Source organism: Plecotus auritus, assembly GCF_963455305.1.
Source record: "Plecotus auritus genome assembly, chromosome: 7".
NCBI lineage: Eukaryota > Metazoa > Chordata > Mammalia > Chiroptera > Vespertilionidae > Plecotus > Plecotus auritus.
The window spans coordinates 35,302,798-35,322,271 of NC_137774.1; the positions used below are offsets into that span (position 1 = coordinate 35,302,798).

A 19,474-nucleotide genomic window follows, 5' to 3' on the forward strand; every position below is an offset into this window, starting at 1 on the left:
CGATCTTCCTTTTCCCTCTAAAACTCCCTATCGTCATACATGCTTTTTATTACCCTCTCCATTTTCAGGGAAGGCAGGATGCCGATATTTTTTCAAATTTTTATTTCAGATAAAAGTCATATAACATAAAATTAACCATTTAGAGTGTACAGTTCAATGGCATTTAGTACATTCACGGTGCTTTGCAACCATCAGCTTTATCTAATTCTGCACTATTTTCATCACCCCCAAAAGAAACTCTGTACCCATCACGCAGGCATTCCCTCATTCCCCCCTGCACTTGTATTTCTAAAAAGTTCCTAGGTGATTCTAAAGGGTGGCCAGAGTTGAGAACCATCAGTATCAAGCAATCTAGTCTTCCCTACTGATATCTCCACTCTTCATCCCAGTACTCTAAGAGCCAAACTAAAGATCTTCCTTAGAAGTGTGGGGGCAAGTTCTGTTTTTGTCCCAGGCACATGGCAACCCTCTCTCCTGCCCTCCCCTTTAGTATTTCTCCCCGTCTCGTGTCTCAGCCATGCATATCTCATTCTTGCAGGCCCTTACTCTCCAGCAGCTGTTAAACAAGTAAGAATCCCCACCTCTTTCCCACCATCCCTAGTGTCGCCTGATAGGGTCTCAAGATCCCTGGATTGTGAGCCTTTAAATTGAGTAAAAAGCCTTTCAGACTCAGAGGAATCCCTCTCTAATGGCACCGTTTAGGCACTAAACAGATGGGGAGAGGAAGGGATTGTTTTGGGAATAAGGGAGACTTTTCTCAGTTACTCCTTTACCTATGAATGGGGCATATACTGAAAAAAAAAAAAAGTATGAGGTTTGGAGTTGGAAGATAGTGTGGTCCTAGGCATCAATTACTTAATCTCTCAGAGCCTGTATTCCCACCTGGAAAATGAAGATGATAACACTGACCTCAGAGCGTTCGTTGCCTTTCAACAAGTTGCAGTCTGAGAAACGGATTCTGATGGCAATGCATTTATTGGAAGAATACAGGCTGGCTCACAGAATGGCTAGGAGGCCTGGAGAATCAGAGGTTATACAGAGATGGGAACAATGCTCCAGGGCAAGCGGCAGCACTCAGGAAACTGCTGCCACTGTCGCCAAGTACCAACTGCTGCAGCTTGTCCTGCCGCCACCACAGGTGCTGGGAGGTGGGTGTTCCGCTTGCTCGGAGGCCCCGGAAACTGGCTGCTGCTGCCACCCTCACTCACAACAGCCCAAAAGAATTATCCAGAGTCTCGGCTTCTTTGTGTCACTAGCTCCCAATTCAAAGTCCGTTACAGGTTCACCGGTATGTGCCCATGTCCTGGGAAAGCAAGCACCTGGCATTGTCAGCCTGGAGAGTGGGAGAAGGCCCTGTCTTTCCCCAAGACCCCGAAGGCGGAGGATTCCCCAAATGAGGGGGAAGGGATACAGATGCTGGACAGCCAAAAATAACACAAATGTTCCTTTAAAATTTTTGAGGATTAGTGAGATAAACTGCATCTTGTAAACTCCAAAGCCCCAGGCAGGTATTAGTTATCAGCAAGTTGTACATACTGTTATTTCAATACATTGCAGTACTTCCTCTTCCTTCTCCCTCTCTTCTTCTTTCACAAATCCTCCCCCGCCCCAGGACAGGGCACAAGGGCTGCCTCAGAAAATGAGTGAATAGAACGTACCGCTGTTTTCACCTGCATGGTGAAGCAGGTTAGTATTGACTGGTTGTCTTACTTCCATTCCCCAGTTCCCTTTTGCCATAGTGCCTGATTTCCATGCATGTAATTCTTAAGAATGTAGTGCACATAATTCTTGGGAATCAGATCCATCCCTGGCCCCCGCAATGGAGTTCATATCCTCAGCTAAGCCAACCAGTCTACTGGATCCTTGGCCATAGTGATTGGTTCAGGGGTATGCATGTGACCTAAGCTGATCCAGTGTAAGTGAAACTCAGCAAAATTGACAAGACAAAGGCATCCTCTGTTGCTTGCTCAGTATGAATGAGAAAGCATGTGGTTTTGGGAGCTTCTGGCAGCCCTCTTGGGACCACAAGGGGAGTGGGACTTAGAATAAATTCAACATTGTTGAAGGCTGGGCCCAGGGACAAAAAGAAGCCAGGTGCCTATTCAGCCACAAGATAAAGCTATGCCTGAATCCTGACTTCTCCTATGAGCCAATAAATTCCATTTATTATTCAAACTAGAATGAGTCAGGTTTTCTGATATGTACAACAGAAAGTACCTGATACCTGCCCCCCTCCCTCCCTGCCTCATGAGAATGGAACTGCTGTCCTTGAGGCTGGCTAATAGCCTTTTGGAAATACAGCTCAAAATCACGGTCCTCGCCTCATGATTGGGCTGCAACATATCTAGGCCCTAGAAACAGGTTTAACTAAAATTTGAAACAGAACAGGCCTACCTAATCAAGAGCAAATTTTGGAAGAGATTTTGATAAACATCTTTAATTTCTTTGTGGTCTGGAAAGATAAAGACTCCAAGGAAGTAAGAGCAAACTCTGTAGAACCAATAAATAAAAAAACAAAAAAAGACAAAGCAAAATGTATTTCATCTAACCCATAGAGGGAAGTACTATGGAGTTACATCCTACCTGGCTGTCTTAAGGCAGGTTTTCTAGAATCACAGTCTGAGAAAGGGATTCTTGTATAAACGATTTATTGAGGGAGTGCCCTTGGGAGAACCCTATAAGGCAGTGGTTCTCAACCTTTCTAATGCCACCCTTTAATACAGTTCCTCATGTTGTGGTGACCCCCAACCATAAAATTATTTTCGTTGCTACTTCATAACTGTAATTTTGCTACTGTTATGAATCGTAATGTAAATATCTGTGTTTTCCGATGGTCTTAGGCGACCCTGCTAGTGGTTCTCAACCTGTTACGTGTCAAAATAACAAGTATTACATTAGAGATTATATGCCTATTATCACATTTAATTCTCAGAAAAATGAAATAACTCTCCCAAGTTAAAACAGCTAGAAAGTAGTGTGTGTAACTTTGCAGGAATTTCTGGCAAAGCAGCTCCGGTTTTTAATGGGAAACCTTACAAAGAATGATACAGGTGTAAGCAGCAGTAGTGGAGGGATAGGCTGGCCTGGTAAAGAGGAACTGTGGTGGGGAACCAATAGCAACTACAAGAACTGATGTGGTCGGCGTTTCTCTTGAAAATCCCCTTAATTTGTCCCTTTTGAAACTTCATTCCATTGAAAAAAATTCCTCTTTAGAGATGAAATCATTCTTTTTTGCTGCATAGGACACATCAGCAAATCTATGAAAATTCTAATTAAATGCTGCTTTGTGTTTTCATCATCCTTGTCTTCTATAGACATTTTATCAGTTTCTCTAATTCTTAAATTAATCGCTCGCTCTCTTTTTTAATGTCTCTTGGTCCTCAGTTCCTTCATCCACATGCATTAACCATGTGTCTGGTCACCTGAATAATACATTTCATTTCTTTGTTAATGGTTAGTAAACTCTTAAAAGTATTCCCATATTCTTTCCACAGTTTTCCCTGACATACATTTCTGTTTTAGGTTTAGTCGCTTATTTCTCTTTCTGACTCGTTCTCATTGTAAGTTAGATATGCACACACTATACATATATCTCAGGTTAAGTGCAATGAACCCTGGCGTGGGATGGCAGGAGCTCTGAACAGATTTTGCAGATAGGGCTGGAGTTCCCAGCTCTGCTGTGTGTCTAGCTGGGTGACTTGCCTGAGCTGGTTAGTGGCAACTTAAAATTAGAACCTTTCTAGGCTGCCCTGCTAGTCCTCAGAGTTGGAGCATTGAGTTAATACAGGAAAGCACATGTAAACGGAAGGAGGTATTATTCTATGCAGATTGTGATTGACAAGATATTTGTCTTTCAAATCCCAAATTTGATTTCAGATGGTTGCTTCTGGGTTCTGAGGTGACTTAATCTCTTATTATTGCTTCTTGGACTGCAACTTGCTGGGATTTGACTTTCTCTTGCAGAGGCAACCCAGAGCAAGTGGCCACTTGTCTGGGTGAGTTAATGCTAGGGGGCCCAGGGCATAGAGCAAAATGGAAATGGCAGTTTTAACTGTAATCTGGCCTTTCCTCCCCCTTCTCTATGTTCACCTTCTCAGGGACCTCCCAGCCCCACAAGTTGGCTTTTCAGAATCCAGTCACTTGGACTGCACCCACACTTTTCATGTTCCTAGAAGCCTCCTCCTGACAAAGTAAAAAACAAACCAAAAAACCTCTCTGTTCCATGTCCCATTAGCTTTCTTGTCTAGATAACATGTTAGAAAACTGCTTGTTGGTCCCTATTAAGGGTCAATAGCTGAAAACTATTATTACTCTCCATTTCTCTCTTCCACTCTTTGAAATGATGATTTCATACCTTTCTCCCTCTCCTCAAGCCTCCAACTCTCACCTGATGGCCTTACTTCCCATTTCATTAATAAAAGGCAATCAGCAGAAAACATTTTAGCTGCCAATACTTGCCTTCCATCCCCATCCAGTTTTATCCCATTTTTTTTACTCCCCTTTGTAACAGGACTCCCCAAAAGAATTATTTCATCCACTCCACTTCATCACCTTCTAGTCTCTCTTGAATCCACTCCATTCAGACTTTCCCTGACAAGACCACTACTCTTAGGAAGGCCAGCAGTAACCTCTCCATTGCTAATCCCGTGGCCAGTTCAATCTAGTCCACATCTCTGCCTCAAGTGCTCTTTTCCTCACTTCTTTTTTGAGAATTCTTATTATTAAAAAAAGATAAAATTAATGATTTCTGAAAGCCTGTTATATGTCAAAATAACAAGTATTACCTTAAAGGTTATACGCCTATTATCACATTTAATTCTCAGAAAAATGAAATAACTCTCCCAAGTTAAAACAGCTAGAAAATGGTTGAGCCAACATTTGAACTCAGTTCTGATGCCAAAACTCATGATCTAATGGTCTTGGCAAAGCTTCCTCTGGCTTCTCATCATAAGTAGTTGCTTTTTTTCCTCTGTGTTCCAATAGCATTTTTTTTTTTTTTTTTTTTTAGTTCACTACATAAAACCAATTTTATTATAGAGGTTAAGCACACAGACTCGCAAGCCAGACCCCCTGGATTGGAGTCCTGGGTCTGTGGCCTGTCAGCCGTGAGACCTCGTGCCTCCTCAGTCTCTTTATCTTTGAAATGAGAGTGATCATAGTACCTACCTCAGGATTTTTGTGAGGATTAAATGCATCAACCAATGTAAGGGTTAGCACTGTTACATAGCGCTGGCCCTGCCGACACATACTGTCCTATGTTCTGTTTCCCCCACTAGATTCTGGCCTCCTCGGACAGAATCCCTCATTCATCTTCCAATCCCTGTGCACCCAGCACAAAAGACCTTTCACTGGAGTGGGTGCTCCGTAAACATTTGTCAAAGTGACTGTCAGCCTGTGGGCATTTCCGCCTGACAATGTGACACAAGTTCAATTACCTATGAGTTGTTTAAAGGAAGTGGTTGCCCAAGTCAGGCCATCCACCAGCTCTGCCCCGTTTTTTAAAAATGCAAGTCATAACCTCTCTGCTTCTGTGAACAGAAAGCCTTTCCCAAAGTTACCTCACTTGCAAAGCCAAGACTTTGCTTAGGGGGAAGAAGAAAGGGGCACCTGTCACAAGATTCAGGACTTTTCAGGAACAGCTGGAGGCAGTTATTTAGCTGGAGGTTTCCCCTCTAGTGAGCAGTGACGAGGCCAGGAGTTGTGGGTTTCACTTCTAACCACTGGTATAGTGTGTGTATCTGATAAAGATGGAGGCTCCAGACTTGAAAGAGGCTGCAAACACGCCACGTGAGGCCTGTTGACTCCTGGGAGGGTACTGGCTCAAGCTGCTGCCTATTCTTTCACTGCCCCCATGCTCCTGTATTTACATTTCAAGCCTGCGTCACTAGGTGAGGCTGTAGTAGTGAGTTGGCAGGAAGAGGTTTCAAAGGAGAATGAAAATGGTAGAAAAGGAAATATTTGATTGGAGGTTAACATGTCCAATGGGTCTTCCTCGATTTGGATTATTGTCAAAATGCATCGTGTAATGATCAAGCACTCTCGGGGGAGAGTGGTCTCTGCATGGAGTTGGGGTTTTGTTTCTGTTGAGTTGCAGCTGGTGTGTAAGATGCAGACTAGACCAAATGGGGCCTGGAGGAGAAGTAGCATTCATAGGACCAGAGTGACCTCTAAACTCATCACCTTCACCTAAGCCTGCTTTCTCCTGTCCTAGAAAACCTCAGTGAGCACCTGCAAGTTGCTTAGGCTGTAACTTGGAGTCAGCCTACAATCCTCTCTCTCTCTGTCACCAGATCCCGTCCACTTTCCCTCCTGAAGGTCTTTCAAATCCACTTTCTTCTCTCCACCTCCACTGGCACTGCCCCCAAGGGTTCAGAGTCTCATAATGCCTTCTTGGATTGTATCTTCCTTACAGTTTTCTCAGTCTGGAGTCTGACACCTTCCACTGCACTCTCCATGTTACTGTGAGAGGGATTTTTCTAAACTAGCTTAAAATCTGTCGGTGGCTCTCCGTGGTCTTCCCAGATGAGTGTCCCCCGGAGCCTGGCTTCTGAGTTTCTTTGGGTTCTGGTCTGCTTTTCTGACTTGTGTCCTGTAAGGTCACCTCACCTATGAGCTTCTTCACGTCAGAAATACTGATCTGTGCCCTGATCGGTGTTCACTTGGTTGGAGCATCCTCCCATACACCAAAAGGTTGTGGGTTCCATTCCCAGGCAGGGCACACACACCCAGGTTGCAGGTTCCATCCCTGGAAGGGGCATGAATGGGAGGCAACCAACCTCTCCCTCTTCCTCTTTCTCTGAAAATCAATAAACATATCCTCAGGTGAGAATTAAAAAAGAAAGAACGAAAGAAATCCGGATCTGCATGCAGCTGCCAGGATGTGCAGTATTTGCTCTCACGCCTTGCAGCCTTCTGTGCTTGCTCCTCCTTCTGTCCGAAATTCCTCACACCTCCTACCCCTACTTTCTCTCCTTTCTTCCTCAGGCTGAATGAGGTTTCCCTTACCTGGGGCCCCCATATCTCTATTGTAGCACTTATCACAAACTGTATCCAATCTCCTCCAGCTGAGTAAAATGAATTGCTCACCAGACCCTGACTCTGGCACACAGTAGTTGCTCAATAAATATTTACTAAATGAATGAATGAACTCTTTTCTAGTCATATTTGGGTTTCATCATAGTTCAAGGAAGGGATATTGAGATGTCTGGCCGTGAAAGAAGGAAATACTGGTTATTGCAATTATGTTGTTAGATGGGTAGAATTTCACACTTGATAAGAGGATTGTGAGGTTTTGTGTTCCTTCAAGCTAAAGTGACTAACGCCTACTTTAAAGATGAGTTTAAAGAACTCTTCAGAATGTAAAGCATTGTATTTATCAGCTTTGAGAGAACATTGAGTTGTTCAGGAATTATACCCACCAAGGAAGCGTTTCCAGAAATGTGGTACCTGCTGCTTTTAAAATGCCATTCTAATGTTACACTAAAACAAACAACTTGCTCAGGAAAGTTGTGAGAGGTGGTGAGCTATGCAATGAAATCTGCCTACAGAGGGCTAAGACCAGCACACACAGGAACTAGTGGCAGTGAATTAATCCGGGATGGCACGAAAGAAACAGATAAACACAAAGGGAACCTACTATATAGCAGATATCCGCTAAACGTAAAGGAGACACCTTCTTTCACCACGGAAAGTAAAGTGGGAATGGAGTGCTTCGTGAGGTAGTGAGCCTTCTGCCACCCCGAGTGTCCCATTCCCTTCCTTCGCTTGCAGAGTAAAAGGCGGAAAGGGCTGAGGCTTCCTTGGGCTTTTTCCAAGGTGCATTCTTTTGAACCTTTTGATTGTTTTGATTCTTGGTTCTAAGCGTTAAAGCGCTGCCGGGACCAGTGGAAGGGGGGCGGGGGGCTGCAACAAAAATGGTAAGGGAGCTAGTAAAAGCACTGAGAGAAAGGGGTAAGCCATAAAGAGACTGAGCCAGTGGAAGGGAAGCAGAGAACATGCAGGAGAGAACATGGGGAGGAAGGAAAGAGAGCGAGAGCAACCTTGGCAAAGGAAGAGAGTGAGCAAACTCTTCCCGGACAAGAGAAAGGCAGAAGGAAAGGGACTCCGCTACTTTAAGGAAAGCCCCGCCCCTCGGCGTGACGCCACAGAAGGCTCTTCCGCGATTGGCTGAGAGCGGAGGGTTGCTAGGCGCGGAGGGTATCCGGTGGGCCGCGGCCACCCGAGCGCGGAGCCGCGGGAGCTGAGCGGGCTAGCTGTGCTGCTGGAAGATGGCGAGCGGCTGGGGCGCGCGGCCACTCGGGCAGCCGGGGCGCCTCCCACCGCTGCTGTGCCTGCTGCTGCTGCTGCTGCTGCTGCTGCGGAGCCCGACCCGGGCCGCGCACATCAAGAAGGCGGAGGCGACGACCACGACGACGAGTGCGGGCGCCGAGACGGGCGAGGGCCAGTTCGACCGCTACTACCACGAAGAGGAGCTGGGCTCGGCGCTGCGGGAAGCGGCAGCCGCGGGCCCCCCGGGCCTGACCCGCCTCTTCAGCATCGGCAACTCGGTGGAGGGCCGGCCGCTGTGGGTGCTGCGCCTCACGGCTGGCCTGGGGCCGCCACCCCCTGACGGTGACGCGGGGCCCGACGCGGCGGGGCCACTGCTGCCCGGCCGGCCGCAGGTGAAGCTGGTGGGCAATATGCACGGCGATGAGACTGTGTCGCGCCAGGTGCTCGTCTACCTGGCCCGGGAGCTGGCGGCCGGCTACCGCCGCGGAGACCCGCGCCTCGTCCGCCTGCTGAATACCACGGACGTGTACGTGCTGCCCAGCCTCAACCCCGATGGCTTCGAGCGCGCCCGCGAGGGCGACTGCGGCTTCGGCGACGGTGGACCTCCTGGGTCCGGCGGCCGCGACAATAGCCGTGGCCGCGACCTCAACCGCAGCTTCCCGGACCAGTTCAGCTCGGGTGAGCCGCCGGCCCTGGACGACGTGCCAGAGGTGCGCGCCCTCATCGACTGGATCCGCAGGAACAAGTGAGTGTCCTCCCTCCTCCCCTGCCCCCCCGATCCGCAGGAGTCTCCGGGCGAAGACAGGGCCCCGCAGGCCTACAGGACGGGGTAGTAGGGTGGAGGGCGACCTCCCGTAGCGGGCACAGGCCCCAGGCCGCTTAGCCTCCTGTTCCTCTAATTGTCCGAGAACCTCTGCCTAGAGGCTGTCATTTGTTCAACGGATGGGCAGAGAGCAGTCTGGCTCCAGGGAAGAGACTCCTTTCTGGCATTCTGGCCCCTATTTTCACAGGATCATAGAATATGAGTGATGGAAGAGACCTTACGGATAACCTAGGTCAGCTCACGCATTTGATAGATCAGCTGTTAATATTGCGATTATCTTACTGCTATAGGCACTGTGCTAAGCCCTTCCAGCTAGACACCATTAATATTCCTGTTTTCCATACGGGGAAATCGAGGGTCAGATTGGTTAAGTAATTTACGTAGTAACAGTGTATTTGGGACTTAGACTCAGGCAGGTTGTTCGTGCTCTTCGCTGCCATAGAGGGAGACTGTAGCCCAGAAATGATAGAGGACACTCCCAGGGTCTTCCTCTTGGTGATTTGACAGACACTGGTTCTCTTCCAGTCTGTACTACCTCCGACTCAGCTCAGGAGCACATGGATATGGCGGGAGGACTTGCACAGATCTGGATCCTTCATCTGTGAGCGGCTTCATTTTAAACTCTCTGAAGGGTTCCTGATACCATCTGTGCACTGTATGGTCACACTCAGTACACACCATTAAGTGTTATTAAGCACTATGTGGGATTTAAAAAATAAAAAGCATATGAGGATCTCAAGAAATTGGTGTATGACAAAAGAATATTATAAATATATATGGGGTGTGTTTATGTATCCAGTAAAACTTTATAGGAATTGTTCCTACTGCAGAATGTGTGTGGTCTGCAATAATATGTATTATCTCTGAGGAAGAGGTAGACCTTGAACTGAGCAAAACGGAGGCAAGGAATAAAGGAAGAGGGAACGTACTCCAGATGGAATAATGTCTGAATGAGCATGCACCGCCTCCCTTTTTCAAGGATCAGCTTTGCCAGGATATCCCCATTTTTGTGTGTCTTCCTGAGGCATGTTAATCTTTCCCTCTTGATTTGAAGGAGATTTTGGAGTGACAGATAAGATAAAAGTAATAATGAGCAAAGAAGTTTCTCTGTGGGAGTTGGAATAATCTCTTCTACAAGATTTCAGTATATATATAGCACCTAGAAAATTTGTGGGCATTGTGACATTTCTAGATTCTTTTTATCTTAAAGCTTTACTCCTTTTGAGATCCCTTGCAGGTATTTGATTTCACATATGCTTTCAGGAAAGATTATTTTTCTTTTAAAGGTAATCATGTCATGACCTCTGAACATTCGCATAAGAAATACGACTTTAATGTACATCTTTTTAAACTAATTATTTTTATTGATTTCAAAGAGGGAGAGGGAGAGAGAGATAGAAACATCAATGATGGAGAGAATCATTGATTGGCTGCCTCCTGCACGACCCCTACTGGGGGATCAAGCCTGGAACCCGGAGATGTGCCCTTGACCAGAATCGAACTCGGGACCCTTCAGTCTGCAGGCCGAAGTTCTATCCACTGAGCCAAACCGGCCAGGACTACATCTTTTTTTTAATCCTCACCTGAGGATATGTTTTTCATTACTTTGAGAGAGGGAGGGAGGGAGGGAAGGAGGAAGAGAGGGGGTGGGGAGAGAGAGAGAGAGAGAAAGAAAGAGAGAAAGCAGCATTGCTTCGAGAGAGAAACATAGGTCCATTGCCTCCAGTACATGCCCTAACCAGGGATTGAACCTGCAACCTGGGTATGTGCCCTGCCAGGAATCAAACCCACCACCTTTCTGTGTACAGCACCACACTCTAACCAATTGAGCCACACTAGTAGGAGTGACTTTAATGTATATCTTATTATCAGAAGCTGTGATGGCCAGGGTTTTTCCTAAATGATATATCAAATGCACTCTTTGCCTTGCCTTTTTTTTTTTTTTTTTTAAATCCTCACTTGAGGATATGCTTTCATTGATTCTGGAGAGAGAGGAAATGAGAGGGAGAGAGAAACATGGGTAGGTTGCCTCCAGAACACACCCTGACAGGAAATGAACTGGCAACCTGGGTATGTGTCCTAATTGGGAATCAAATCCACAGCCGTTCAGTGCATAGGACAATGCTCCAAGCAACTAAGCCACGCCTGAAAGGGCCATCACAGCTTAAGTAACCTGTTTAAAGTGCCCTGTCACGACCTTTGCAGGGATGTAAATTCTGTGGCTAGATTCTTCAATTCAGTGTTCTGCTCTGACCAAAAATGAAAATGCGCTTTGTCTTGGTGCAAGTCACCTTGAAGCTATACAGAAAACTTTAAATTTGGGACCCAAAATTCACACTCTGGTTAACTCTTTTATATCCCCAGTATTTAATGATTATAAGTTATGGTCTGGGCCAAGCTAGTTCAATGATAGGAGCTTGTGAGGATTTTAAAAGCTCATCTGTCTCAGTTGGTATTACATAGAAAGTCATTTTGTTCTATGACTATGGACTACTCTAACCATACCCAACCATTCTTCAAACATGTAACTCTAATAAGAAGAGAAAGTAGGTGACTATATACAGTATAGGGTGAAAAGTACACCCATCCATCCTCAATCTTCAAAATTAACTCAAAACGCATATTCTTTAATTATTAATAGCAGAGGACACTGATGTGGTTAAAATAAAAAACAAGCACACACACAATTTGAGACTGATGCCTAATTATAGAGAGTCAGCTTTATGAATAGGAAATTTAAAAACCACAAGCATTAGTCTGTATGGGGAAATTACCTTTTTCAGTAATTTGTGAAATCATTTGAATAATATTTTTGTTATCCTATTCACTTAGCTATATTAGAAATAGATTTTTGTTATTTTGAATATGTAAAATTTTAAGACTTACTTTCTCCTGCTTAGAAAAGTGAAGTTTATTTTTTTTGTCTCACTTTAATCCATCCAGAGGATGTTTTTGTACTATTGATAATTGAGACATATATTTAGGAAAATATACAGATTTTAACTATTATTTAAATATTTTATTATTTACTTGACTCCAATTTTTTTTTGTCACACTATATATCTTTAAAGATGTCTACTTAGATTTTAATAGATTAGCATATACTTTTTTTGGCAACTTTGTGAAAAGCATTATATTAGGAGATGGTGCAGATTACTTATGGAGGATTGTGTGTATATCTACAGTTTCTTCAGTCTAGAATGTAGTTTATCAGACATAAAGTTTGCTTAATTTTTAAAAGTTATTTATAGGATTACCTATAGAATATAATAGAGTTAACTTAGAGACTTATATTTTAGTATCTATAGACTCTTGTTTATAATATTTATAATATACTTAGCAGCTACTTTTAAATCTTACACACGGAATGATATATGATACTGAAGTCAAGTATAGTAATTGATTGGAATGGAAACCATACATACCTTTCAAATAAAATTGGGTTGATATGCAAAGTTGGTTTGACAAAGAGTGGCAATGGTACTTTTAAAACTGTAAATAGAGTAAGGAAAATCTAATAATTGAATTTTATCACTCTCGTACATTGCAAGTATATCATTGTTCTATAAGTACCATATTTGGTTTGACCATTTTAATAATATTTCTAAGAAGTGTTGCAATAATTGTTGAACAAAGAAAAAAACAGCATTTAGTAGAGAATCTTGGAATGTCATTTTAATTGAAAATATATAATTAAAGTAGCATGTTTCAGTTATTTAGAATATTCAATTCATTTTATTTTACTAGAATACAAATGTCTTGAGGGCATTTTTGTGTTTGTTTCTTCATGGAGGTTCCCTAGTGTATACGGTTTGGCACATAGTTGACACTCAGGAAAGTTTGTTGCTGAATGAATTGCCTGAACTGGGCCCCTTGTAACTTTCCCAAAGTGGGGGGGTGAGAAGGGAGTCTTTAAATTATTTTTGGCATGCAAACCAGAAAAGTAAATTGTTAGTACTTTAAACTATGGAGGAGGGATATGTAAGGTGGAGTTAGAATGTTAGAATATGTAATTAGTTTTTCTTTTTTTTTAAATATATATATATATATATATATATATATATATATATTTTTTTTTTTTACAGAGAGGAAGGGAGAGGGATAGAGAGTTAGAAACATCGATGAGAGAAACATCAATCAGCTGCCTCCTGCACTCCCCCCTCCCCCCTCCCCCGAGGATGTGCCTGCAACCAAGGTACATGCCCTTGATGGGTATCGAACCTGGGACCCTTCAGTCCACAGGCCAACGCTCTATCCACTGAGCCAAACCGGTCAGGGCAGTTTTTTTTTGTATCATTGTGTCATCCAAGGTCTGGTACTGGGGAGTGAAGGATAGTCTATAAGGCAGTAATTCCCTAAACAAAATTCCCTAAATCAGTGGTCAGCAAACCGCAGCTCGCGAGCCACATGCGGCTCTTTGGCCCCTTGAGTGTGGCTCTTCCACAAAATACCACGTGCGGGCGTGCATGTACAGTGCGATTGAAACTTCGTGGCTCATGTGCAGAAGTTGGTTTTCGGCCTGGGCGAGTCTATTTTGAAGAAGTGGCGTTAGAACACTCAAGGGGCCAAAGAGCCGCATGTGGCTCGCGAGCCATGGTTTGCTGACCACTGGTTTAGGGAATCTTGTTTAGGGAAGCAGGTATCATTAATCCCCATTTACAGATGAGAGAGAAACTAGAGTTCAATGAATGTAAAGACAGTAACTTTCCTGGTCATGTTTTTAGTGAGACAGGTCTGGGAGACAGAATGTTCTTACCCACATTTGGCTGGTTCCATAGCCTGTGCTATTGCCATGATACCAAATGGCATTCTCCTGTGTGTCTGGAAGAGTGCTAATTACAATTATATTAGTTTTTAATTAGTCGATTTTCATAGTCTATTTTAGTATTTAATCACTGCCCTTAATGGCTAAGTTCTCTCTACTGATGAACAGATTCTGTGTAATTTTCATTGTTTGATCTCCTCTGAGACATCATACATTTAGTTTTCTTTCAAGCGTATAGAAATAAATGTTATTTGTCAACTCCCTTTAGAATTTCTGTAGGTCAGTTCATTTCAACCACAAAAAGGCAAAAGCAAGAAAATGCAGTTTTAAGTACAAAGAGAAAAGTGTTTAATCTCTACTCATAGTGATGATTTGAACTATTACATGAGGGAGAGATGTATAAATAGGACTTCAGTCTATTTTTGCCTTTAGCTTTCACCATAAAAGGAGTATTTCTGTATCTATAAGTTTGACCAGATTGTAAATGGGTTCACTTCAAAGTAGAAACATAAAAAAGTAAAAATGTTTCTTTTATAGGAGCAGTCTTGTCTCCCTCCCTGTCAGTTTATTTTCTAATGGTCCAATCAGGAACCTTGGGCCGAGAGCTGCTTTTACAGTGATGCAATGGAGGACTAGTCTTTTATGTGCTCTATTGTTTTTCTCTGAAAGCAGCTCAGTGTATCAGGTTCTCCCCCCACCCCTCACCCCCAGTCTTCTCAGCTGTGGCTTTTCTCTTGAAAATGTGAATTTAGCCCTAGCTAGTTTGGCTCAGTGGATAGAGCGTTGACCTGCAGACTGAAGGGTCCCAGGTTCCATTCTGGCCAAGGGCACATGCCTGGGTTGCAGCTTGATCCCCAGTAGGGGGCATGCAGGAGGGAGCCGATCAATGATTCTCTCTTATCATTGATGTTTCTATCTCTCTATACCTCACCCTTCCTCTCTGAAATCAATAAAAAATATATTAAAAAAGAGAAAATGTGAATTTAGTATATTGTGAATACATCCTGTTTCAAATTAGACTCCTTATCTTAAAAAGCATGAAAGTTATTAACCTAACTAATGTATTCAACAAATATTTATTTACGCAAGGCACACTTTCTACGAAATTAACACTTTATGAAATACATGTTTTAGTTTGAACTATATGAAATTGTCATTTTGTAGGTCAAAAAAGATTGAATATTGGCAAATGCACATTGTTTGACCTAATACATGAATTTAGAATTCTCTGAATAAGACATCTCCTGAAAATATTAATTTATATTGTGTCATCCAACTACTTTTTTAATGATGGGGAAAAGAATTTAAGTTATTTGAAGTTAATTAGAATTGTAAAAACTGTTTAAAATTTGTTAAATTGATAATACTTTCCTTCCATTTGTTGTTGTTGATCTACTTATAACAGCTGATAGAGTTGTTTTCTAGGTATCAAGAGAGATACTGAGTTTATTTATGAAAGATATAAAAAATTTTTAAAAATTCTCACCTGAGGATATGTGTATTGATTTTAGAGAGAGGGGAAGGAGGGAGAAAGAGAGAGAGAGAGAGAAAAAATCAGTGTGAGAGGGAACGTTGATTGGTTGCCTTCCATATATGCCCTGACCAGACTGGGGATAGAACCTACAATGTAGGTATGTGTCCTAACTGGAAATCGAACCCACAACCTTTTGGTATATGGGACGATGCTCCAACCAACTGAGCCACATGGGCCAAGGCTGAAAGATGTAACATTTTTAAATACATGGTGTCTTCTGTGTTGGTTTTTGTTGTTGTTTTTTTTAGAGATATGTGACTTGGTTGTATTTTCAAAGGTTCGTGCTTTCTGGAAATCTGCATGGTGGCTCAGTGGTAGCAAGCTATCCTTTTGATGATTCTCCAGAACATAAGGCCACTGGAATCTACAGCAAAACCTCAGATGATGAAGTATTTAAATACTTGGCAAAAGCCTATGCTTCAAACCACCCCATTATGAAAACGGGGGCACCTCACTGCCCCGGAGAGGAAGATGAGACTTTCACAGACGGGATCACGAACGGTGCACACTGGTATGACGTAGAAGGTATGTGAAGCACTGCATTTGCTACATTTTTCCCATTGTTCGTTTAGCTTCCTTAAGTATACTTTGAGTGGAAATGAGGAAACTTTGAAAAATTCTAATTTTTTAAACTTTTTTTTTTATTGTGAAATTTTCAAACTCACAGTCAAATCAAAAGAAAACTGCACGAGCACCCCTATATCCTTCATTTAAATTCACTGTTATCTTACCCCAGATGTTCCAGCCTGCTCTCTCCCTCCCTCCCTCCTCCACCTTTATTCTCTTTTGTCAAACTTTGCAAAAGTAGTTGCAGATTTCATGACACTGCATCTCTAAGTACCTCAGCATGTAGTTCCCAAGTATAGGGACATTCTCTTATATAACCATATACCATTACTATAACTGAGAAATCAGCAATAATTCAATACTATCATTCCACATGGTGTCCATAACTCAAATTTCCTCTGTTATCCCAGAATATTCTTTATAGCTCCTTTTCCTGCAGATTAGACCCAGTCAGGGTTCAAAAACTGCACTTGGCTCTTGTGGTGTTTTTTGTTTTTTTTTAGTTTCCCCAATCTAAAACAGTCATTATCAGCACTCTCTTTTCTTAATAATGGTGAATCCTTTGAAGAGCCGAGGCCAGTTGTCCTACAGAACATCCCATATTCTAGATTTGTCATTTTCTTTATGATAAGATTCAGGTCAGATTTTCCAGTATGACCATTATATAGATCACATCATATCAGGAGGCACATCAGGTCAGGCTGCCAGTGGCCAAGTTCTCTCCATTTTTTATAAAGGCACATTTTCCTTTTGCATTTTAGTCTGTGTGGTGATCATGGATTGCTGTTGCTTTTTTAAAAAATGTGGTGGTGTATATATATATAACTAATACATAGATATGTCAATCATAAAATTTGCATTTTTACCATTTTTAAATGTAGAATTAAGTGGCATTAATTTATTCATAATGTTATGCCACTGTATCACCACTGTCTATTTATAAAACCTTTTCATCAACCCCAAACAGAAACTCTGTAACTGTTAAGCATTAAAGTCCCTATTTTCTTCTCCTCCTCAGCACCTGGTAATTGTTTTTAATTGTTCAGTTTACAGTTGACATACAATGTTTATTAGTTTCAGGTGTATGATATAGTGATTAGATATTTATATACTGGTAACTTCTAATCGTTCTATCTCTATAAATTTGCCTATTCTAGATATTTCATGTAACTGGAATTGTACAGTATTTGTCCTGCATCTGGCTCACTTCATTTAGTATGTTTTTAAGGTTCATCCATTTTGTAGCATGTATCAGAACTTCATTCCTTTTTGCGACTGAGAAATATTCCATATACAAATGTTGTATATGTATACTACATTTCCTTCATCCATTCATCTGTTGATGGGCACAGGGTTGTTTCCACCTGTTGGCTACTGTGGATAATGCTGCTATGAACGTTGGTGTACAGTATTTGTTTGAGTCCTTATTTTTAAATATTTTGGGTGTATACTCAGGAGTTGAATTGCTAGGTCATATGGTAATTCTCTGGTTAGCTTTTAAGGAATCACCAAACTGTTTACCACATTGGCTGCACCATTTTATATTCCCACCAGCAATGTACAAGGCTTCCAGAATGCTATAATTAAAAGAATTGTTAAAGTAAGTTTGGATTGTGTATCTTTCTTTTAAATGTTATAAAAACAGCTACTGTTGATTTTAAAGTTTTGATGTTCTCTGAAGAATTAACTTTTTTGTTTTTAATACACAGACTTAGACTGTTTAATTAAGAGTAACTAGAAAGAACATGTCATCCCATGAAAATGTCATCAGTATAAACTTTTTCTCTTCTTAGAATTTGCCCGTGATGAAATGCCTTCCGTCTTCCTTTTGTTTTTATTGGCAGTTAGTCACATTATAAAGTATCTTATGACATTTCTCTTCATGTGCCTTTACTTAAACTTGAATTACTCTGACTTTTTATGTCAAGCCATGTGTACCCAGATTGGGCTCTATGTGTGAGGACTCCATACTTTCTAGAGTTTTCTGATTCTAATGGTTCTTATACAGAGTGGGGCAAAAGTAGGCTTACAGTTATTCATAAGGAAAGTAATATAATAAATAATAATACAAGAAGAAACTCTGTTTCATGTATTCACAACTGTCACCATAATTTTGCCCTGCCCTGTATGTAGCAAGCTTTCTTTCACAAAGAGGTTTGAAATATTTAGAAGTAAAACTTTCTGCTGATAACAATTGGAGGTGATTTGAAAACCACTTAAATTTTTTATAGATAAGGGACATGCTTTAATTCCATTTCAGTTTTTAGCAAATATATTTAATAAAACCCGACTTCATGAACTAGTGGTTTTATGATATAGTTAAGGTACTGCTCCGTTATTTGAGATATTATTTAAAATAATGGGTTAAAAATAATTTATTTTTCCTGTTTGGAGAAAGTTGTAAAAGGTTAGGAAGTAATTTCTAATTAACAATTGATTATAGGAGATAAATCTATGTTATACTATTTTAAAAAAATAAGTGTTCTGTCTTCACAGTAAGATTATTTGGTTAAATCAGCTAACAGATTTTTCTCATTCTGCAAACATCTGAAAAAGTTAAATTTTGATGCTTGTATTTTTATTGTTCTTAGGAGTATCAACTTCTCTCCCTTTTTAGCTGATTTTGTTACATTATCAAACGTATTTTATATTATATTATTTCTACAATAGCTAGTTTTTATCTCTTTCTGCCTCAGCAATATTGAGCCGTTGCATTATTTTCAACAGAGCAAATTCATTGTTTATCTTATGTGGGACTGCATAAGTAAGATGATGTAAGATGTTATGAAACCTTGTGACTAGGCTGTTTTCAGACCCGGATATCTTGGAGTAATTTTACTGATGCTTTATGTGAAGTACTTAGAAATTATAGTTTACTGAAGTATGACTTGTAGAGATTAAAGTAATGTATTGTTCTAGTCCAACCCTTTTGCATTATAGGAAATCAAGGGCTCAGAGAAGAAATATTTTTTACTAACTTGTACAATATTCACTTAGCAACTATTTGCTGAGTATCTGCCATGTTCCATATACTTTACTAGGTGGTGGGGTTACAGTGGGAGCAGAACAGAAACAATTCCCGCTCTTATGGATCAGACAGCTTATTAGTAGTGTGGATGTGAGGTGACCTGGCCCCATCTCACCTTCATTGCCAGGGTTGACTCAGCATATCTAGCTGCCTTTGTGGGTCGTCCTGGCTTCTCTCAACATGTCTCTCAGAGCTGCAGGCTACCCCTAGGGAATGATGATCCTAATAAGGCTTCTGAATAGTTGTGCTCCCCTGCTAAAGCTCGTTATTGTCAGAGCCTAAGCTGGGCTTACTCGTGTAGCAGGCCTTCTTCTTTAAAAAACAAAAACAAACAAACAACAACAACAAAAAACACACCAAAAACCACAGTGTGCTGATTCATATGCCTTTTGTCTACCACTCTTTATTACGGTTTTTCTTCATGGAAGACATAAAAATAATCTGATGGTTTAGTGTGTTTATTCCAAAGTAAGTTTAATGAAACTGAAT

The 19,474-nt window shown here is 41.6% G+C and overlaps 1 protein-coding gene across 2 annotated transcripts in view; it reads left to right on the top strand.

The window, feature by feature from the left end:
• Positions 1-8,168: 8,168 nt before the first annotated feature.
• Positions 8,169-19,474, top strand: part of CPD (carboxypeptidase D) — a 61,185-nt gene continuing 49,879 nt past the window's right edge. Inside the window, exons 1-2 of one of the 2 annotated variants that reach the window (XM_080681596.1) lie at positions 8,169-9,013; positions 15,668-15,915. In XM_080681596.1, the coding sequence (XP_080537722.1) occupies positions 8,268-9,013; positions 15,668-15,915 (994 nt within the window). In that variant the 5' untranslated portion in view covers positions 8,169-8,267. The remainder of the gene's footprint in view (positions 9,014-15,667; positions 15,916-19,474) is intronic. The other variant, XM_080681595.1, reaches the window with a different exon arrangement.